Source organism: Liolophura sinensis, unplaced genomic scaffold, assembly GCF_032854445.1.
Source record: "Liolophura sinensis isolate JHLJ2023 unplaced genomic scaffold, CUHK_Ljap_v2 scaffold_15, whole genome shotgun sequence".
Lineage (NCBI taxonomy): Eukaryota > Metazoa > Mollusca > Polyplacophora > Chitonida > Chitonidae > Liolophura > Liolophura sinensis.
Window position 1 is genome coordinate 555,283 of NW_027017954.1, and position 22,009 is coordinate 577,291.

The 22,009-nt window shown below is 39.5% G+C and overlaps 1 protein-coding gene across 1 annotated transcript in view; it reads left to right on the forward strand.

Moving 5' to 3' along the window:
* Nucleotides 1-15,940, forward strand: part of LOC135481299 (receptor-type tyrosine-protein phosphatase mu-like) — a 134,222-nt gene extending 118,282 nt beyond the window's left edge. The window contains exons 13-22 of the mRNA XM_064761146.1: nt 1,860-2,011; nt 3,071-3,206; nt 3,824-3,973; nt 4,364-4,463; nt 5,447-5,520; nt 7,863-7,997; nt 11,945-12,067; nt 14,248-14,396; nt 15,206-15,341; nt 15,839-15,940. Of these exons, the coding sequence (XP_064617216.1) occupies nt 1,860-2,011; nt 3,071-3,206; nt 3,824-3,973; nt 4,364-4,463; nt 5,447-5,520; nt 7,863-7,997; nt 11,945-12,067; nt 14,248-14,396; nt 15,206-15,341; nt 15,839-15,940 (1,257 nt within the window). The remainder of the gene's footprint in view (nt 1-1,859; nt 2,012-3,070; nt 3,207-3,823; nt 3,974-4,363; nt 4,464-5,446; nt 5,521-7,862; nt 7,998-11,944; nt 12,068-14,247; nt 14,397-15,205; nt 15,342-15,838) is intronic.
* Nucleotides 15,941-22,009: the final 6,069 nt, after the last annotated feature.

The window sequence follows — 22,009 nt, forward strand, 5'->3', positions numbered from 1 at the left end:
CTGATCAACGTCATTGGTACACTCATTCAACAGCACAATTAGAACACTGGAGCGGAGTCACACTAATAGAGATTCTGTCGACATTAACGGTACACTCATTGAAATACACAATTAGAACACTGTGGCTGACTCACATCGGAACTAGCACTTGTAGAACTACGCAATTAGAGCAGCAAGGCTAAGCTGCACTCAGGTAGTTGTGATCGACACAGTAGATACACTTATAGAACGACACAGAACACCGGTAGTGGCTCACACTAAGGTAAGTGGGATCGACAGTATCTGTACACTTGTAGACCTACGCAGTTAGAACACCGAGTTAAGAAGGGGGAACCCACGTTGACACTAGCTGTACACTAATAGAACTACTCAATTAGAACACTATAGCGGAGTCACACTAAGGTAGGTCTGATCGACACAGAGAATTAGAACAGTGGTGTTCAGTCACATCGACACTATAGGAGTACACTGACAGAACTGCACAATTAGAACACTGGTGCTGAGTCACAATAGGTACATATAGGTCTGATCGACACTATCTGAACAATTAGAGTTAGAACAGTGGTGCTCAGTCACATCGACACTATAACAGTACACTGACAGAGCTGCACAATTAGAACACTGGTGCTGAGTCAGACTAGGGTAGATCTGATCGACACCATCTGAACAATTAGAGAATTAGATCAGTGGTGCTGAGTCACATCGACACTATAGGAGTACACTGACAAAACTGCATAATTAGAACACTGGTGCTGAGTCACATCGACACTATAACAGTACACTGACAGAGCTGCACAATTAGAACACTGGTGCTGAGTCAGACTAGGGTAGATCTGATCGACACCATCTGAACAATTAGAGAATTAGATCAGTGGTGCTCAGTTACATCGACTCTATAAGAGTACACTGACAGAACTGCACAATTAGAACATTGGTGCTGAGTCACACTAAGGTAGGTCTGATCGACACTATTTGTACTTCTATAGAATTACACAAATGCAACACTGGTACTTACATGTAGTAATATCGACACAAGCTGTACACTAACTGTACGCTTAGACCACTAGAGCTGAATAACAAGGTTGGTGACCACACACCACTTTCCAGTATTCCCGTCATCATGTATCTCTGTATACCACTTTGTAACTTTGCACATGTAAGAAAGTGTTCAAAATACTTGTACATATAGTTCATTATTGCATGATTACCCTCAATTCTCAATTTCTGTCCAAAATGTCTGTAGGTTATTTATTTATTTACTTATTTATTTATTTGATTGGTGTTTTAAAGCGTACTCAAGAATATTTCACCTATACGACGTCGGTCAGCATTAGGGTGGGAGGAAACCCAGGACCATCCGCAGGTTGCTGGGAGACCTGCCCACATATGGCCGGAGAGGAAGCCAGCATAAGCTGGACTTGGTAGAGGGGATTAGCACGCTAGCGCGGCGCAATGACATAAGGCCCTTTCACCAGTACGGTCGCTGTGAGTACAAGTCCGTCTCTTTGCTGGCTTCCTCTCCGGCCGTACATGGGAAGGTCTGAAAGGTCGTGGGTATCGTCCTGGCTCTCTCCGGTTTCCTTCCACCATAATTCTGGCCGCCGTCGTTTAAGTGAAATTTTCTTGAGTACGACGTAAACTACCAATCAAATAAATAAATAGATTCTTCCAACATGCCCAGAGTTTCACCACAATGTAATTGTAACATATGTACAATATATTGGTATTATAACACAATCAAAAAAGAGGATACAAGATGAGAATCTGCCTATAAGATGAGCAAATTCTGTTGGCTGTTGGTTTATGCTTTCCTTACCGTCATTACTTGTGTCACGCATCTGATCGGAAAATCTCCTCAGGTGAAAAACAAGACGAAGATTCTGAAACAGTTTCACTTCTCGGCTTGGCCAGATCACGGGGCACCTTCCGATGCCACAATTCTGCTTGACTTTCGAGATAAGGTTCTGGAGTACAACTGGACTTTACCTGGACCAATTCTCGTCCATTGCAGGTAGGCGTGGGAACAAACAATCCAGATCAACCTAGAAAGAAACATTTTGAAATGGAATGCTAGTTCTGAAATAAACACCACTTTTGAGTTCTTCATTTGAATCAAACATTTTATACTTTTGCACTAATCACGCAGATTACGTATGAAATATAAATTAACCATTGTTGAAAAACAAATGATCGAGGGTGTATAGGAAATCTAACACCTTCATTCTTTGTTTCTTAAATTCGCAAAGAGTAGAATATCTCATAAGTACATATGCAAAAAGTGTGCAGGATCTGTGAAAAGTCATAATGATGTGCACTAATTCCACTTAAAAATAAACCATAAATATTTCAGATTCGCGACATCTTTTAAACTAAGATGCAAGCAAATTGAATATTGATTAAGTTTCCGCGTCTAGAATAATGTCTTGTCTTTCTAGCATCAATGATGCCTGTTTTCATGGCTCCGTGTTAATTTTTTTCTCTATATACGCATTCTTCTTATTTTCGGGGGCCTCCGTGGCTCAGTTGGTTAGCGCGCTAGCGCAGCGTAATGACCCAATAGTCTCTCACCAATGCGGTCGCTGTGAGTTCAAGTCCAGCTCATGCTGGTTTCCTCTCCTGCCGTAAGTGGGAGGGTCTGACAGCAACTTGCGGATGGTCGTGGGTTTCGATTATGGTTGAAAATTGGCATGAAAATGTTTGTTTTCCAAAAGAAGAACACATGCGCAGTTGATATTAATCCTGACGTGATTCAAGACACGTTCTGTGTTAGATCGGGATTGATAGCACCCAGACTTCGTTTAAAACCTATGTCCATGTGGTTGTAAAATATAGAACGGCATGACTTGACTTCAACGGTGTCAGTCCTTTAATTGAATTGTGGTAGTTACCGCCTACATTGTCTCTCAAAAGGCACAGCCAAGTCTTTAAATCTTTTTCAAGGTAAACCTTCAAAGTGCGCATGCCGGTTATTAAAGGCGCGATCTTGTCAAGAGTTGGGATATCTCTTGTGGAGTACTTTTTGCCTTATAATTTTACTCTACCTGTTGTACGCATGCGTGTCTTGGAACAGTGCTGGGATTGGACGCACGGGAACGTTCATAGCTCTGGATTACCTGATCAATCAGGCTAAAGAAGAGAATGTGGTGAATGTGCCGGCCTGTGTGATGATTCTGAGACAGCAGCGGGTCAACATGGTGCAGACACAGGTACAATTAGCCATAAAAAGACTGCAGATCTGGTTTGGAAATTCCAATCTCCTCTAAGTGTACTGATATACCACAGGAAACGTAATTGTGTAATATAATTAAGACATACAGCATAGAGAGAAAAAACAGAGCAGCGAAGACAGTGTGATGCATGTAGCTGACAAATGGTCAGACGTATCCGGTGACATGTGACTTCTTGTCAATTTACCTGAGTTAGGGTATGTTCCCACACCACGGGACTGTTTTCTGAAGGCAATATCTGATCGCACTTAGGTCAAACTTTTTCTACTTTGCACATTATCTGTTATCATGATACTACTTTTCTTCACATCACTTGTTAAAGCTGAAACAAGCATTGTGCACATGTCATCGAAACGGCATTTACCTGCAAACATTACTTTTATTGAATGACGAGATAGAAAATAAAAACAATGCGTGATCGTCTCATTGTGCCAAATGTATGATGGAATAAAACGGAATGGCAAGTACTGATAAGATATAACATGTGGTTACATGAATTTTGATCTGACGGGTTTATTCAGCAAGATGATTTAACATTATGCATTGCAGGAAAGTTCTGCTAAATTATAAAAAAAATTTGCCCTTATGTTAACCAGGAACAGTACGAGTTTCTACACGCAGCCCTGGGAGAAGCCTTGAAATTCAGCGACAGTTCAATTCCATCTGTGAACTTTACCACCGTGTACTCTGACCTTTGCACTGTCGACCCCGAGACCGGACAGTCCAAGATGGTCGCACAGTTTGAGGTCTGTTGCGAAAATAGAATAAGAAATATTTGCAAACTGTTGAAGCTACTAGAATTCTAAATTTACTGTCATTTATGCCACCGCTCCCACCATAATGCTAGCCGCCATCTTATAAGTGAAATATTCTTCAGTACGGCGTAAAATAGCAATCAAATAAATACATAAAAAAATTAAGCCACCGTCCTATATAAAGTGAAATATTCGTGAATATGGCGTAAAACTGTAGTCAAGCAAATAGATAAATATTGGGAATTACGTGGTACATTACACAGCTAGTCTATTCATGGCTACTGTGGGTCTGTGATGAGATTGTTCTGACCGACACCTCTTTACAAAGTGTTCAAATAAAACAGAACATTTTAAAATGGAAGTTATCGCCGTCCGTTTTAGGTCCTCCGGGAACTCTCACAACCCGCGAACAAGATGCAAGTGGAATCCGCCAGACATCCGGACAACATTTCCAAGAACAGATACTCCAAATTTTTAGCCCGTAAGTCTTTTGTGACAAAGCCTTATTTCGTCGACAGTTGAGCTACACTCTCAACACACCTAACAGGGTTTGTATGTCGATATCAACTTCTGATTTAATAATGTGTTAGACACCGTTTCCATGTGCCCTCTAAACATTGTTGTAAAGTATGTGAAAACTTATAGCACATCTCCCTGTTCAGCAGCGTATACCGTTAAGGTATCGTTATCAGAGAGGTCAATCTGCAAAGTAATGACTTGTTCAACTCCCAGACAGTAATAACCGAACAGTTTTAAATAAATTAAATACATATAATAAAATAGTCTAATCTTAGACTAAATAGTAAAACATTTTTACAGCATATAAAACAATGTAGGTAACAACAAAATATAGATTCCTTTGGAGATTAGAGCAGACACAACACCTTTCCAAACACACACAATCTCAATAGGAAGTCTCAGCATATAGAGGTAGATCCACTGATTCTCGTGAATTCCTAGAGTGAAAGATTACACTGACGTCCAGATGACAATCAGCAGTACTCAAGGCACAATGACAAATGGTTGGTATGCAACCTTCCCATGAGTCACATTCTCTTCCCTTGATTATTGATTAGCGGAAATGCCCCACATTTATATACATTGGCAGTGAGCATCCAGAAAGATGGCTCGCCTTAAATGTGCTCGAGAGCAGGTCGGCGTTCCCCTGTAAAGAGCTCAAACACTTACCTGGTTAGCATCAAGCCCCTGTAACTTCCCATTTCACATCATTCTTTTTCGTGAGTTAGTGCGATTAAGGGCTGTTTTTCTTTCCTTGTATTCAGAGTGTTACAACATTGTCCCCACGTTGTTCGTGGTTCTGTCTTTGGAATTTATGAGTTCTAAGCCTCATGAACAGTCAGGTATGTGAAGGAAAGCTGTAAACTGCGTAATATGTGTTGCAAATAACACGTTGTTGCAGCACAGCATCTTCGTTGGAGTAAACCTGTGATTATTGTGTTTCAGTTGATAGCTGCAGGCCATACTTGTCCACGCCAGTGTCCGACTGTAACGACTACATCAATGCTGTGTATCTTCCGGTAAGGATCTCAGACGGGACCCTACAGTGTGGTTTGTATGTTCGAAAGTGGAGAGGTAGTATTAACTGCAAGGTACTTTACCTAGATATTAATACGGTACACTAAGTTAAAACTAACACCGTTTTATTAATACTCTCTAGGCGTGGAAAAGAGTGCTGAGTGAGTGCTTGGGTTTTAACGTCGTACTTATCAATTTTTCAGTCATATGAAGACAAAGGAATCCTTCGAGTGCATGTAATGTGCCCCCTTGGTGCAGGACGGATTTCCACCGCTCTTTTATCTAGTGCTGCTTTACTGAGGCGCCTTACCGAAGGCAAGTAAACAGCCCCGCCCGAGCCATTATACTGATTCGGGTCAACAAGTTGTTGCATTGTCCCCTTCATGCTGAACGCCAAGCAAGGAAGTTACAACTTCCTCCTTTAAGGTCTTAGGTGTGACTCGACCCAGGATTGCCCCTGGAACTACCGCTCCCGTGGTAAAGAATAAGACCACATATAATTATGATTCCTTCTCATGACAGAATAGCTGAAATGCCATTATCATTGGTCTTAATTTTTTCAAACTGATTAATTATTTACAACGTATGCATGTACTTTGTCGTTATATGACGTCATATTCATTGGAGTGTCCGTTTTAAACCACCAACCTTTGACAGTGGCCGATGAACTTGCCAGTTATAGATATGTGCAAGATAATGTTGGGACACAAGTGTTTTTCATCCAGTGACTGCCTCCGTGGCTCACTTTGTTAGCGCGCTAGCGCAGCGTAATGGCCCATTAGCGTCTCACCAATACGGTCGTTGTGAGTTCTAGTCCAGCCCATGCTGGCTTCCTCTCCAGCCGTACGTGGGAAGCTCTTCCAGTAACTTGCAGATGTTCGTGGGTTTCCCCTGGGCAGTGCCCGGTTTCCTGCCACCATAATGCTGACTGACGTCGTGTAAGTGAAATATTCTTGAATACGGCGTAAAACAACAATCAAATAAATAAATAAATTCATCGACTGTTAGGCCATTTATTGCCCAGGCTCCTACAGTTGCGGGGGCATGGATTTGACCCACATCCACATTTTTGTAGAATGTATATCAAGTCCTAGGTAAAGGACTGATTCCATCGGTCACATGAACCTAGGATTTATTCCATTGCCTCCACGACACTATACTCTATTTCACAAATACAACCTACCTCAAATATATTATATATAACTGTCATAGAATATCACATATCCTAGTGAATGATAAGAAAACATCTTCAGCGCTCGGACATACCCCGTTTCCGTTGATAATTTGATGCTTAAATCTGTTTAATGCAATTTTTAATTAGCAGCCTCGTTGATGTATGTGAAGTCGGCAACAAACACACCAAGATCTGGCCCAGGGATCATTAAGCGATCCTAGACTTAAGTCAAGATTTCAAATGACTTCAATATTGCTATTTGTAATGTAAGAATATCCAAATATTGCTTGACAACGTTAATTCTTGATCAGTTATTGTGCAATAAATTTCGGCAAATATAATGGAAAGGAACGCACCAGACTTAATGATAAAATTTTTGACTTGAGTCTAAGATAGGTTCGTGATAACTTCCAGAGGTCCTTACGTAGTGATTGATTTATTTATTTATTTGATTGGTGTTTTACGCCGTTCTCAAAAATATTTCACTTATACGACAGCGATCAGCATTATGGTGGGAGAAAACCGGGCAGGGCCCGAGGGAAACCCATGACCATCTGTAAACCGGCCCGGATAACACGGTAAACCGGCCCGGTTGGTAGAGCGGCCGCTTCGGGACCGGTAGATCCAGGATCAGTCGTTGATCGAGTCACACCTAAGACTTTAAAAGAGGAAGTTGTAACTTCCTCGCTTGGCGTTCAGCAAGAAGGGGATAGTGCAACGAGTGGTTGACCCGTATCAGTATAATGGCTTGGGCGGGGCAGCTTACTTGCCTTCGGTAAGTCGTCTCAGTGAGGCAGCACTTCATAAAAGAGCGGTGGAAATCCGTCCTGCTACAAAGAGGCACATTACACGTACATGCACCCTAAGGATTCCTTTGTCGTCATATGACTGAAAAATTGTTGAGTACGATGTTAAGCCCCAAGCACTCTGTCACCCACTCACCATCTGTTAGTTGCTGGCAGAACTATTGATGTGGCTGCATGGAAACGTGTTCAAGTTCCACTTATTTGAAACTCACGAAATGGCCTCTGCCTTCAGTGTTTTTTCCTGGACTCTCTGTTGTAAACAGTAGGAACCTGAATGGCGTATGACGTGTATGAGTTTACTCTTGGGAAATTACAGATGTTTGTGTATTTTTGGTTCAATGAAAATACTGTTTTTTACTTGTAGGGATACAAACAGAAGAGGGGTTTTATCCTAACTCAGACTCCTCTACCCAACACGGTCGTGGATTTCTGGCGTCTGGTCTATGATCACAAAGTCAGTACCATCATCATGTTGGACCGCGTGAAAACAGGAGATAAGGTAGGTAGTGTGTCAAATTGACCAGTTATACAGAAAATGGAATACCCCATAACAGGGGTTAAGGTATGTAGTTTCTCACATTGACCAGTTGTGCAGAAAATGGAATACCCCATAGCAGGGGATAAAGTAGGTAGTTTGTCAAATTGAACTTATGCACATCATGGAAGTCCCCCACAACAGAGCATTAGGTACGTAGTTTGTCTCATTGACGACTTGTGCACATAACAGTTTAAGATAAGTAGTCTGTCACGTTGAATACTTGTGCACATAACGGAAGACGCCCAAAACAGGGGATAAGTTAAGTAGTCTATCATATGGACTACTTGTGCAGAAAATGAAAGGCTCCCAAAACAGGGAATAAGATAGGTACCCTGTCAAAGTGTCCACTTGTGCACATAACATGTTAAGATCAACAGTCTGTCACACTGACTACTTGTGCACATAACGGAAGACCCCAAAACAGGAGATAAGGTAGGTAGTCTGTCACATTGACTACTTGTGCAGAAAATGAAAGGCTCCCAAAACAGGGAATAAGATAGGTACCCTGTCAAAGTGTCCACTTGTGCACATAACATGTAAAGATCAATAGTCTGTCACACTGACTACTTGTGCACATAACGGAAGACCCCAAAACAGGAGATAAGGTAGGTAGTCTGTCAAATTGACCACTTGTGAAAATAATGGAAGTCCCCAAAAACAGAGGATTAGATACGTAGTTTACCACATTGAACCCTTGTGCACATTGCAGGATAAGATAAGTGGTCTTTTACACTGACCAGTTGTGCACATAACGGAAAACAGGGTTATAAGGTAGGTAATGTGTCACACTGAAAGAGGTGCAAATACTGGGAAATCCCAATAATGTAACTGGGAATAATGTAGGGAATGTGTCAGATTGGAAGTTGTGTAGATAATGTGTCAGATTGGAAGTTGTGCAGATAATGGAAGACGCTCTAATCAGGGGATCCGCTTCGGGGCGGTAGGTCCAGGGCCAATCCTGGATCGACTCACACCACATCAGTATAATGGCTCGGGTTTGGCAGCTGACTTGCCTTCGGTAAAGCAGGGCGCGTAGCGCTTATGTCGAAAAGTTTGACAAAACCTTAACATCGTGAGCGACTGGCGGGGTCTGATCAGATTCATTTTCGTTGCGCGTGGATTATTATTATCAAACTATTATATACAATATATAATATACCTTTAAGTTGTCTTTGCTGTGGAAATTTAAGGTTTCTGGGAAAATTCTCTTGTCCATTTATTCCAACTTTTCTACACTCCCCATGTACATCATATGCTTTGTACCTTGGGAGAGGTGTCGTACAAGCACAGTCTAAGCCTGCAAATATCGATAAGCTTATTTTCCAGCTCATCGGTCCACTTTATAATCGCCATTTCCATAGTGCCACTCGTGCATTCCTGGGAGCAACTGTTACCAAGTGGACACAAGCACGTGTAGATCGACGGAACTTGGTACAACTGGATGCTTCGACTCGCGGAAAAGTCGAACTTGTTCAATTCTGAGCAACTGCAGACTCAGCAGTTGTTGGTGATCGCAAACGCGCGTAGATCGATCGTATGCCCCCAGTTGCTGCCAACTTCTCCTAGTTGCTTCCAGTTACCAAAAAGCCAGTTGCTCCCAGTTGCAAGGTCGACATACGCACGACTGAAGTCGTCTCACTGAAACTGCACCAGATAAAGGAGCGGTGGAAAACCGTCCTTCAACAAGGAGGCACATTACACGTACATGCACTCTACGAACTCCTTCGTCATCATATGACTGAAAAAAATGACTGTTAAGTACGACGTTAAACCCCTTTGCACTGACTCACTCACTCACCCACTCACTCTAAACAGGAGGTAAGTAAGAAATGTGTCACATTGAAAGTTGTGCACGTTATGGAAGGCCCCCAAAACAGAAGATAAGTAGGTAATGTGTCACATTAAAAGTTTTGCACATCATGGAAGGCCCCCAAAACAGAAGATATGTAGGCAATGTGTCACATTGAAAGTTGTGCACATTATGAAAGGCCCCCAAAACAGAAGATTAGTAGGTAATGTGTCACATTAAAAGTTGTGCATATTATGGAAGGCCCCAAAAACAGAAAATAAGTAGGTAAGGTGTCAAATTCAAAGTTGTGCACATTATGGAAGGCCCCCAAAACAGAAGATAAGTAGGTAATATGTCGCATTGAAAGTTGTGCAGATAATGGAAAACCCAAAACAGGGAATAAGGTACGTAATGTGTCACATTGAAAGTTGTGCACATTATGGAAGCCCCCAAAACAGAAGATAAGTAGGTAATATGTCGCATTGAAAGTTGTGCAGATAATGGAAAACCCAAAACAGGGAATAAGGTACGTAATGTGTCATATTCAAAGTTGTGCACATTATGGAAGGCCCCAAAACAGAAGATAAGTAGTTAATGTGTCACATTAAAAGTTGTGCACATTATGGAAGGTCCCCAAAACAGAAAATAAGTAGGTAATGTGTCACATTGAAATTTGTGCAGATAATGGAAAACCCAAAACAGGGAATAAGGTACGTAATGTGTCACATTGAAAGTTGTGCACATCATGGAAGGCCCCCAAAACAGAAAATAAGTAGGTAATGTGTCACATTGAAATTTGTGCAGATAATGGAAAACCCAAAACAGGGAATAAGGTACGTAATGTGTCACAATGAAAGTTGTGCACATTATGGAAGCCCCCAAAACAGAAGATAAGTAGGTAACATGTCGCATTGAAAGTTGTGCAGATAATGGAAAACCCAAAACAGGGAATAAGGTACGTAATGTGTCACATTGAAAGTTGTGCACATTATGGAAGGCCCCAAAACAGAAGATAAGTAGTTAATGTGTCATATTAAAAGTTGTGCACATTATGGAAGGTCCCCAAAACAGAAAATAAGTAGGTAATGTGTCACATTGAAATTTGTGCAGATAATAGAAAACCCAAAACAGGGAATAAGGTACGTAATGTGTCACATTGAAAGTTGTGCACATTATGGAAGGTCCCCAAAACAGAAAATAAGTAGTTAATGTGTCACATTGAAATTTGTGCAGATAATGGAAAATCCAAAACAGGGAATAAGGTACGTAATGTGACACAATGAAAGTTGTGCACATCATTGAAAGCCCACACAACAAAAGACAAGGAGTTAATTTGTCACAATGAAAGTTGTCCAGGCAATAGACCCCAACAGAGGGGATCAGGTGCATTCATATAGGTAGTCTGTCATATTGACCACAAAGTGCTGCATAAAATGCGGAGAATATTCTGAGTGTGTGACTATCGAGAATTACAATGCAGCGAAAAAGTGCGCGCGGCAAACTGTTATTTGTTTTTTTACACATTCAATAACAGTTCAGTCTGTGGAACACCCGAGATGTTCACTCAACTGAACCCTAGCATCAGGACATTTCAGATTGTTTAGCCTCCAATATTTCCAGTGCCATGATGGCAATAAGCGCTATTTGGAATTAGTTCGAGATCAGTTGGCTTTCCCAAATTCGGCACACGTAAAACTGTCTCTGTACTTCATATTTTATGCGTGAGTGAGAAAGTACACACTACGGGTACCCAAGTTTCTCCCACCCCTAAAACCTGTCTCCTGATACAAGTGTACATTGGTGTAAAACTCCTGGCCCCAGGATCACGAAGCGATCTTAGACTTAATTCAAAATTTTAACTAATTAAATTTGATATGTTCCTTTCCATTATTTTAGCTGATATTTCTTTTACAATAACTTAGCCATAATTTACGTTGTCAAGCAATAGTTTGTCCTTAGTACGTTGGAAATAAAAATTTTAAAATGGTTTGAACATTTGACTTAAATCTAGGATCGCTTAATGATGCCGTGGCCAGTAATAATCTGCAGATTACATCATCAAATAAAAAGTGAAATATACAATACATAAATTTATTATACTTTATTTTCTTGCACACAGAATGTTGGAGTGTATTGGACAGATAAGAAGGAAACGTTTAACCCGTTCGAGGTGGAGGTGACAGATGTTGACCAGAGAGTGGAATTCTCCACTTGGACTTACGAACTGAGCCACAAAGACAAGGTAAAGCCCTTCTATACTCTAGAGTATGTTAAACAAAGGCAATTATTTCTGATTACTTTAATTCAGAGATGAAAAGAAAATGTCTTTATCTTAGTGGTATATTAGTTGCTATTTTTCATGACTAAAAGTTCATATTCTGGATCTGGGCATCGAAATTGATATTCCAACATCACCCCCCTCCCCAAATAAAATAGTGGTTCCGGGTTAACAACCTCAAAACCGATTCCAAAAGAACCCTCAACACAATCCACAAAGGTCTTTGTCCATGTATTAAGTCAGAGATTTGGACGGGTTCATAAAAAGAGAAGCTTATAACGGTTTTCAACGCCATTGTTCAAGCCCGAACTGAACGTCTCCGTTGAACTAAGTGCACGATCTTCACGTATATACTGTACTGTACAAATGTTTGAAAAAATCAGTTTATACGCGTGCGACATTATTAAATGGCCGAAAAGAAAAGGAGAAACAAAACCGGGGCCTTTGTGGCCGTGGTAGTTATCGCACCAGCACGGCGCATTGATCCAGAAGCCTCTCTCCAATTCAGTCACTGTGAGTTCAAGTCCAGATCATCCTGGCTTCATATCTGGAGGTACCTGGGAAGGTCTGCCAACAATCAGCGGCTGTTCGTGGGTTTTCCCCGGCTTCTGTCCGGTTTCTGTCCGGTTTCCTCCCACCATCGTATTGTGAAATATTCTTGAGTACGGCGCAAAACGCCAATCAAATAAATAAATCAAACAAAACAAAAGCGCTGGCGGTGCACATCTAACTGTAATAACACCTTTATTTAAAGAAAGAAGAATGCCCCATGTCTTGTCACAATCTGCGACGCATACACATAACTCACCCAAGAACAGGAAGAATACTAACTCCAACAACAGCTTGAACACACTTCACCAACACAAATGCGCGTTGCAGCTGAAAATAAAGAATAGAAATTGATCATCCCCATGCAAACAATTTTGTCAATTTTTTCTTTCTGTCAGAGGGCAAATTTGGGCTAGACATTATAGACTGATCACATCAGAATAAAAGTAAACCTTTTACAAAAATGTCTCATAATGTAACCAAGAAAATTAGTTCATAACAACACATATAAAACATGACCAATCACCACAACCTTTAAACCAGTGGGATGTTATAACCCTATACCAAAAAGAATTCTAATGTTTTGAAACAGCAGCGCTGTGGTTAAATTCAAAATCGATTCTTTTCTTTGTCGAGCGCTTTTAAATCTTTTTGTCCTAGTTTTTTTTTCAAAAATACGCGTAAAATCTAAAGCATATCTCTTCGTGTCCAATATATAGCGAAACTACGACTATCAGCCTATAGTGTAACAGCTGTTGGACGTTGGACAAAATGGACGATCAGGGTCAATAATCGCATGGCCCATTCCCAAAAGGACACAAACACAAACCACCAAAGAACTAAGAAAGTATATATAATATACCTAAATAGGACGCAATCATGCAAAGAAAAGCAGTCAGCAGTTTCCAACGATCATGGAAAGACGAAAAGAATTTCACTAGCAAAGAGGCCACTCAAAACACAATAACCTAGCGCTAGGTCACGCCAGAAGTCGATTTAATCTCATTCACCGACAAGGATTTTCCCGAAATGTCATTCTTCATTTGTTTATTTATTTGATTGGTGTTTTACGCTTACCCAAGAATATTTCACTTATACGACGGCGGCCAGGATTATGGTGGAAGGAAACCGGGCAAAGGCCAAAGGCCCACGATAAAGAATTGTACAAATATAAGTCCGACTCTCGGAGGGAAAGGAAGTAATATAGAATGGTGATAAATCTAAGCTATGTTTGTTGCAAAACAAACAAGTTAGGTAATATAATACATTTCAAACGGCAAGTTATTCAAATGACAAACTCTTCACACAGGCATGAAAACAAAAGGGCAAAAAGTAAAATGACTTGTACCTATATAAGTGGTATGTATGATAAATTACAGGCGACTGGTATGACTGAAGCAGTGAGGACAGGATAGTGGGAGGAGGCCATTACTGACTCCTCCCTGCACTCACAGCATAAAGAAACCTGCGTTGTACATCACAAGAGGGAAACTGTATTTTACACATCTTAAATGCAGAGTCTTCCTGAGCGTTCTACATTAGCCTGGTGAATACTGTAAATTTTATTTATGATCGAATTTGACGAATATTTCCAGAAAGAACCTCAGCCCATCAAACAATTCCGCTGTCCATTTTTCACGAGTGAACCAACACTGGAGACTATACCAACGCTTTTGACTGTACTGAAGAGTGTTGACATGTGGCGAGATAAGGCTGGCCACGGACCTGTACTGGTTCATTGCAGGTTGGCTAAGCATAACTCACTCCTATATGATGTGTGTCAAAAGAGTTCTTCTATGGTAGACAACTCCCCCCTGCCATTGTACATTCTCTTCTATAACATGCAAATTTATGCATTCTCACTCCAGAGAAATATAGCGGGTTTTTGTTTTTTATAAGGCAAAGACACCTCAGGATTTTTGCTCATATAGTATTAAAATGTAAATAATGCTTAGAATAAAATAATAACAAAAATAAAATAAAATGTAACAAAGCCAAAATCAGATTTTGGGAAAATAAGCTTATGTAAACAAAATAACCGTATGTAGACAGAAGTAGTTTATGCTCTGAGACATGGGCCGTCTGCATACGACTGTCCTGGTTACCTATGTAATCATAAGGTCTTAAATTATGTTTATCTCACTTTTGATATTGGTTTGATTGGGAATGTAAAATTTGTCCTTAAAGGGTGGCCTGTTTGTGGCATACGATGTTTTTAATATTTTAAGTGATTTACAAGGATTCATAGATTTTACTATTACAAAATTATCGTTAAGAACAAAGAATGTAGGATATTTCTAAAAGCGAATCGGTGCAGATACAGAAACAAATTAGACAAAACTGATAAACTCAACTGTGAAAGGCCACCCTACTTGTATGTAAGCCAAAAAACCTAACGAAAAGGTGAGAAATTAGCCGTAAATTAATGTCATATGTACAATATAAATTATACGATCATGTGGTGAGTGCGCATTACTTGCGTTTAAGATTGATGATGAAGAAATACAGGCTTATGTGTATGATTAAAATAATATATGCCCCGATTGTACCCAGGGATGGCGTGACAAAGAGTGGGTTGTTCTGTGTGGTTTGGACTGTACTAGAAAGACTGAAGGTTGACCAGAACGTCAATATCCTACAGACTGTCAAGCAGATGAGGAACAACAGACCGGAGATTATAACAGATGTGGTATGATTACTTATAACATTATTAAACAGATAACTATATCAGTGTCATTTTCGTATAAAGCATATGAGTAATAGTCTTTCTTTTAATGATGTACAAATGCTGGTGCCATTGCTAAACGTGGACCTCCAAATCGACCAAAGTACTTCTAATTATCAAATAAAAATAACACAAATATAATTATGGCCTTACGCGTGTGAGTCTATTTCAATGCTCAGTGACTTCTGGAGAAAGAAAAGGATAATGCGTCGACTGATTAATGTCTTCATGCTGAATATGGTGTAGATGCATTTAGAATTTGAATGTTAAAAAATCAGAAACTCATGTGCTTCAAACCTTATGCTTGTCATTTACCATCAGTTTTCTTTAGACTTTACCCTATTTTAGGGTCATCTTGCTTACCATTTGCCATCTGTCTTTTTTTCCCCTCATCTACCACATTTATGGTCAGATTGCTTACCATTTATCATATGTCTTTTTCATCCTTTACCCTTTTATAGGGTCAGCTTAACTTCATCCACCAGGTCGTCATGGGATATCTGGACAACTTCCAAACCTACGCTAATTTCAGACCAATGACAAAAGTTTCGGAGGCGATGTAAAATAAGTTCAGCAAAGATTCCACTAATAGTTTCTACGCTATGACTGGATTAATCAAAACTGTTTCTTATTTCCATTTGCCAAACTTGCTGTGGCTTCAGTTCTGTATATTTGTGTAACTTTATGCCATAACTGATGAGCTTTTATGTCAATGGTTTGTCACTGTTGATTCTGTTGGTGTTGATTAAAACTGTGTTGTGTTGGGCTTGCTGCTCACTTTGTAGGGGTTTAGGACGAACAGGGTTGTAACTGTTGTGAAAATGCGTTCAAATCATGACTATTGTGTGCTTATTGCTGTAAATATGCTTTGTTCTTGTAACGGTCATTTAGATGATTAAGGTTTTTATTTAATAATGTGGTTTCTAGGTCATGAAGATAGTGTTATGTTTGGTGTATATTTAAGCTTTTTAGATCATAATAATTGTTTTACTGATTTAGTAATACGCTTTTTAGGTCGTGATCATAGTGTTTTGATTGGTGTAAGTTTTCGTTTTCAGATCATGATAATAGTGCGGTGATTGGTGTAAATTTACGTTTTTATGTCGTGATGACTGTGCCACTGATAAAGTCATGATAATAGTTATGTTATTGGTGTAAATTTACGGTTTATAGGCCATTATTTATGATTATATTGCTATGAAATTTTCGGGTTTTGGTTATTTTTGTTTTTGTCATTAATGTACGATTTTGACTGTTTTATTGATTTGAAACTCTGATTCTATAACAAATCAGTTATGCCGTCATTACCGTAAATGTATTGTTTAGGTTTAAAAGAGAAGAAAAACTTAACAATGATGTCAAAATTAGATGGAAGAGCGTTAAAAGTTATCTGCAAATATGGTCCTTAATAATTTTTTTTAATATTTAATATTTATTTCTCATTTTTCTTTTGCAGGAGAAAAGGGTATTACAAAATTTTTTTGTATGCTGAGTGTGTGGGACGACCACCTTTTGGTATTCTCTTTTAAAGAAAAATTTTTCCACATTTTCAACTAACTAACTTTTTCCATTCTTTCATCTGAAGTTGATGTATTGTTTGTTTTCTCCACCTTTAAGTTCAGTTTGTTGCTATTGGTAGACTTGTGCTTTTATGCCACAGCCATATTCTCACATACCTATTATAAACGTTTACTTCTCCAAACATATGCATCGTAATTGCTTTATTCACATTGAAATACATTTTTGATACTTAAATTTATTTGCAAGAACTTAACGTGGGAAGGTCAGACAACAACCTGCGAATGGCCATGGGTTTCCTGCGGGGCTCTGCCCGGTTTCCTCCCAACAAAAAACTGTCTAATGTCGTGTAAGTAAAATATTGAGTACCGCGTAAAACACCAAGCAAATACATAAATATATATTTACGAGAACAAACCTAGTAAATCCATTTGAAATATACAGCTTAGTAAACACTTATTTACCTGTTAGAAGTATGGAATCTTCCTCGTACAATGTTTAGAGCTGTTTTTAAAAAATGGCGCATTCGTTTGAAAGACTCCTTTGACATTTCTTAGACACAGTGTGTTGTGTGACAATTTTATATTGTTACAACTGGAGTGGTCAACTTTTTATAACAAAGAAAGGTTTTGCGAAATGTAAAGCCACTGGGGTTAGTCATGCTGGATGAGATGTTATTGATATAAAGGTGAGGTGTTTTTAGTCCTGGCGATTTTTTTATTGTTGTAATGTCACACTGTATAGAGCATGTTGTGTCTGTTGTTATTGCGGTAAAGGCATGGTTATAGGTTGTGCTGGATCCGTTGGTATTGGAGTAAAGACATGGTTTTATCTATTTATTTATTTGATTGGTGTTTTACGGCGTACTCAAGAATATTTCACTTAAGCCTCATTATGGTGGGAAGAAACTGGGTAGAGCCCGGGGAAACCCACGACCATCCGCGCGTTGCTGTCAGACATTCCCACGTACGGTCGGAGAAGAAGATAGCATGAGCTGGACTTGAACTCACAGCGACCGCATTGGTGTGAGGCCACTGGGTCATTACGCTGCGCTAGCGCGCTAACCAACTCAGCGACGGAGGCCCCAGACACTCTTTTGGGCTATGCTGTTCTATTGTTATTGGAATACAAGGCACAGTTTTGTGGTCATCTTTATTGCTGTATGGATACAAATACGGTTTGTGACCATGCTTATTGCTTTGTTATTGTTGTACAGGTGCGGGATTTAGGTCATATTGATAGTATTTTGTTATTGCTGTCAAGGTGCAGGATTTTGGGCATGGCTATTGTTTTGTTATTGCTGTACAGGTTTGGGATTTAGGTCATGGTTATTGCTTTGTTATTACTGTACAGGTGTGGGATTTAGGTCATATTGATAGTGTTTTGTTATTGCTGTCAAGGTGCAGGATTTAGGTCATGGTTATTGCCTTGTTATTGCTGTGCAGGATTTAGGTCATGTTGACCATATTTGTTTTTGCTGTAAAGATGCCTTTCTGCAGGTCTTAATGAATGTGTTGTTATAGGTGTAAAATTTTCGTTTTTGAAGTCTTGCTGAACCTAATTTTTATGCCAGTTTGTTTATAATGTGATGTAATATTTTACGCCATGTTGGTAATGTTTTGTATTGCTAAAAAGCCATGTGTATAGAACAAGTTACTTGTAGTTACGCTGCTCTTAATATAAATGTACTTTCTAGCCTTAAACTGAGTGGGTTGTTACTGATATCTGTGTTTCATTTAGTATATATTTTAGTTATTTAACAGTTGTTTAAAGAAAGCTAAAATATGAATCAAGTTTCATCATACAGACAACTGAAAATTTGGGGTAAAACTGCTTTCATTTATTTTTTTTAAAAGTGTTAAAAGATATTCAAACATTAAAATTTTATGGTGGGCTTTCTATGAGCCATACTGACGGTATCTAGGAACCCTGACGTCACATCACCTTTTTTCCTGATGCACACTAGAAGGAAGGAATTTTTGAGAACATTATTTTAGCAACCTGTTACTCACTGGTAAAAAGTTGTTACAACACTCAGTGTCGTGATTAGAGTTGGAAGAACTTCCTGTGACGTCAGAGTTCCTAAACTCTGATAGTATTGTCCATAAAGACCATCTTTGAATTCAAACGCTTGAACGCCTTTGACTCTCCTCACAAAAATCTAAGAAAAATTAAATGAAAGTTTACTGATGCATAGATTTAAATGGACTATTTAGCTATGCCCACTTCGATATTTATGGGTCTTTTCCTTTAACGAAACAGTATATTTGTTTTTAGCTATTATAAAGGTTTATTTTTTCATGTAAGAGACAGTTGCTAATCTCTAAATTTACGTTGTGATATATTTTTGATATTTACATTTTAAGAACAAATCTAACAAATACCGCTGAAATTGGGCTGTTTATTGACACAATAAAAACTGGCCTGCCGGCGGTATATGCACATTTCCTCTCCTATTTACAATTTTTTTCCTTAACTTTGTTAGCCGTTTTGATTGATCCAAATTTGATTCCTATTTTTAAATATTTATCAGTCTGTACATGTAACTGTACGTGTGGTGTCTGATATTCCATCTTTTAGTCGCCTATGGCTACTCAGTGTTCGCATTAAAGATATTATTCGTCATTGTTTAGTAATGTGTTGATTCTAGTGACATAAAAGCAATTATCGTTATTTGAGTGTTGTGGAGGTTACAATATAATAACTACATTTCTTTTTATTGAATGTGAAATCTTTGATATCGAAACAACAAAAAACGCTGTGAATCACAATTGTTAAACAAAGATAAACTTCAATTTGTGGCGGGCTTGAACACAAACATGAGTGGATCCCGTTGTTTCTTAGGATTTATCCTATTTGTTCGCTCAACACCATGTCGTTCATATCACGACGGTGTCTCCTTGTAACTGGTCGCCTCCAGTGCCGATAAATTTATATGGCTGGATCGCCATGTGAAAGACACGTTATATTAGATGTACCGTAACACCATTCTCTAAATGTGCGATGAAAAAAACAGTATCATTCGGTAACAGGGCAACATGTAAAAGGTACGGCCTAACTTGACGACCGACGGCAAGTGACGACCTGTCAATTTGGGTTAAAATCACAGGAGATTCCTTTATTCTGTCGCTGGTTCGCGGCCGGTGGTTATTATAAAAATAGGATCTGATGGCTTACGAAGACGGAAACTGACTCATACGGCTTAGATATTTAGTATATTTTTATACATTGCCCATAGACTGGGCCTTTTAATCTGCTCAGTATCTCAGCAATCACTAACGAGATGAAGTCACCACCCAAGCTTTGGCTGGTTTGGCAGGCGGCTGTAAGTCGAAAGGTGAGTCAGGTGCTTACATGGCAGAGAGCTGTGGTTTAGGCCATGCAGTAACCCCTTCTACCCATACTACGCCTCACTCAAGAATATTTATTGATACTACGGCGAATATCATTATGATGGGAGGAAACCGCGCGGAACCCGTCAAAACCCACGGCTATCCGCAGGTTGCTGGCAGACCTTCCCACGTACGTTCGTAGAGGGAGCTAACATGGGCTGGACTTGAAATAGCAGCGACCACATTGATGAAAGGTTCCTGGGTCATTAAGTTACGCTTAGATTGCAACTATTCATAAAATCATCTTGTTCATGTTACAATCCTGAAGCTTTATACAGTCCCCTGTTCGGTACTTATACACCCCTGGCCTCGGGCCATAAGCGGACTTCGATACAACTTGGGCTGATATTCCCAGAGACCCTGAACGCTGTGTCCATATTTGCCAACAAGAGTGTTGTATATATCACAAAATTTTATAGACTTAGAGTGATTGCGTTTGAGTGAGTGAACGAGTGAGTGAGAGCTAGGAGACGCCTTACCGAAGGCAAGTAAGCGTAATATTTCACACTTTTCCGTCTGGGTAAAACAGCTGCACGTCATTCTATGACTTTCGCAGAATGTTTAGATGGTCGATGGGAAGAACATTGTCAAAAGAGCTGAGGGTATTGTTGATCCGAAAAACGTGATAAAGTCACTGGGGAATGACGGAACTAACTGACGGAAACCCAAGATGCGATGCTGGCTTCATGCGCAACAAGCGTTGGACAGGTAAGTGCATAGAATTCAGTATGACAGAAAGGAAATCCAATGCTTGTTTAAAGAAAATATTAAAAAATGAAATACCATTCAGAACGTTTTAGTCCCATTTTGACATAAAGTTAGACTCGGTGCTCTCATTTAAGTCCATGTTTACTGTTTAAATGTTTCACATTTGAGGAGTTATTGAGGTAATTGCTAGAAATCTAAAACATTTGCCACGGTGTGTTACAATAGTACAATAATAATACATTTTCCTCTCCAAATTGTGAAGGCCTTTGAATACATTTAAATAGTTCCCTGAAGGTTTGAAAATGAGAAAATATCAATCAAATCTCCAAAATTCATAGCACAAATGGCTGGGAGCCAGATATAACCAGCTCCTCCCGTCGGGGGATTGGCCCATCCCCAGAAAAAACGCAGAGCTGTAGTTTTAGTTGGGATTACACGCGGTACACACTGCTGCCCTGTGATTATGTCAACAGCCAATCCCCAAAGGGCTCACCAGGTACTAGGACCCTGCACACATTGTGTAAGGTATTAGTTCATTCATAAGTTGCTGCCTAACACCGTGCTCAAGAAGTTGTTAAGTATCGAAATTCGCGGATTTATTATATAGGGTTATATGTATAGGACATGCACTAAACTCTCTACTCATGACATGAAAGAGCTTGGTTTTACAATAATCACAAAGAGTTTCTCAAGAACATACCCTGCAGCACTAGATATATGTACAATCATAGCACACATGAGCTCTAAGAACTCACATTTTGAATTCACATCCAAGATTTTTCGTCTTGGCCTTATTTTTTATATATATTCGCTATTTCGGTTTTAAAATCTCCAACAGACAATTGTCTCCATGAGGAAGACAGGATATCCATCCATTGCATCCATTATCCAGAACGATCCACTGACATAATTTCTTGTTTATGTGACTCAGCACGCAGCTCAAATATTTAAAATCTTCAGCCAAAGTTTCATAAACCCTTTCATAGCATATGCCTGTCAATGTCAAGGTGTACG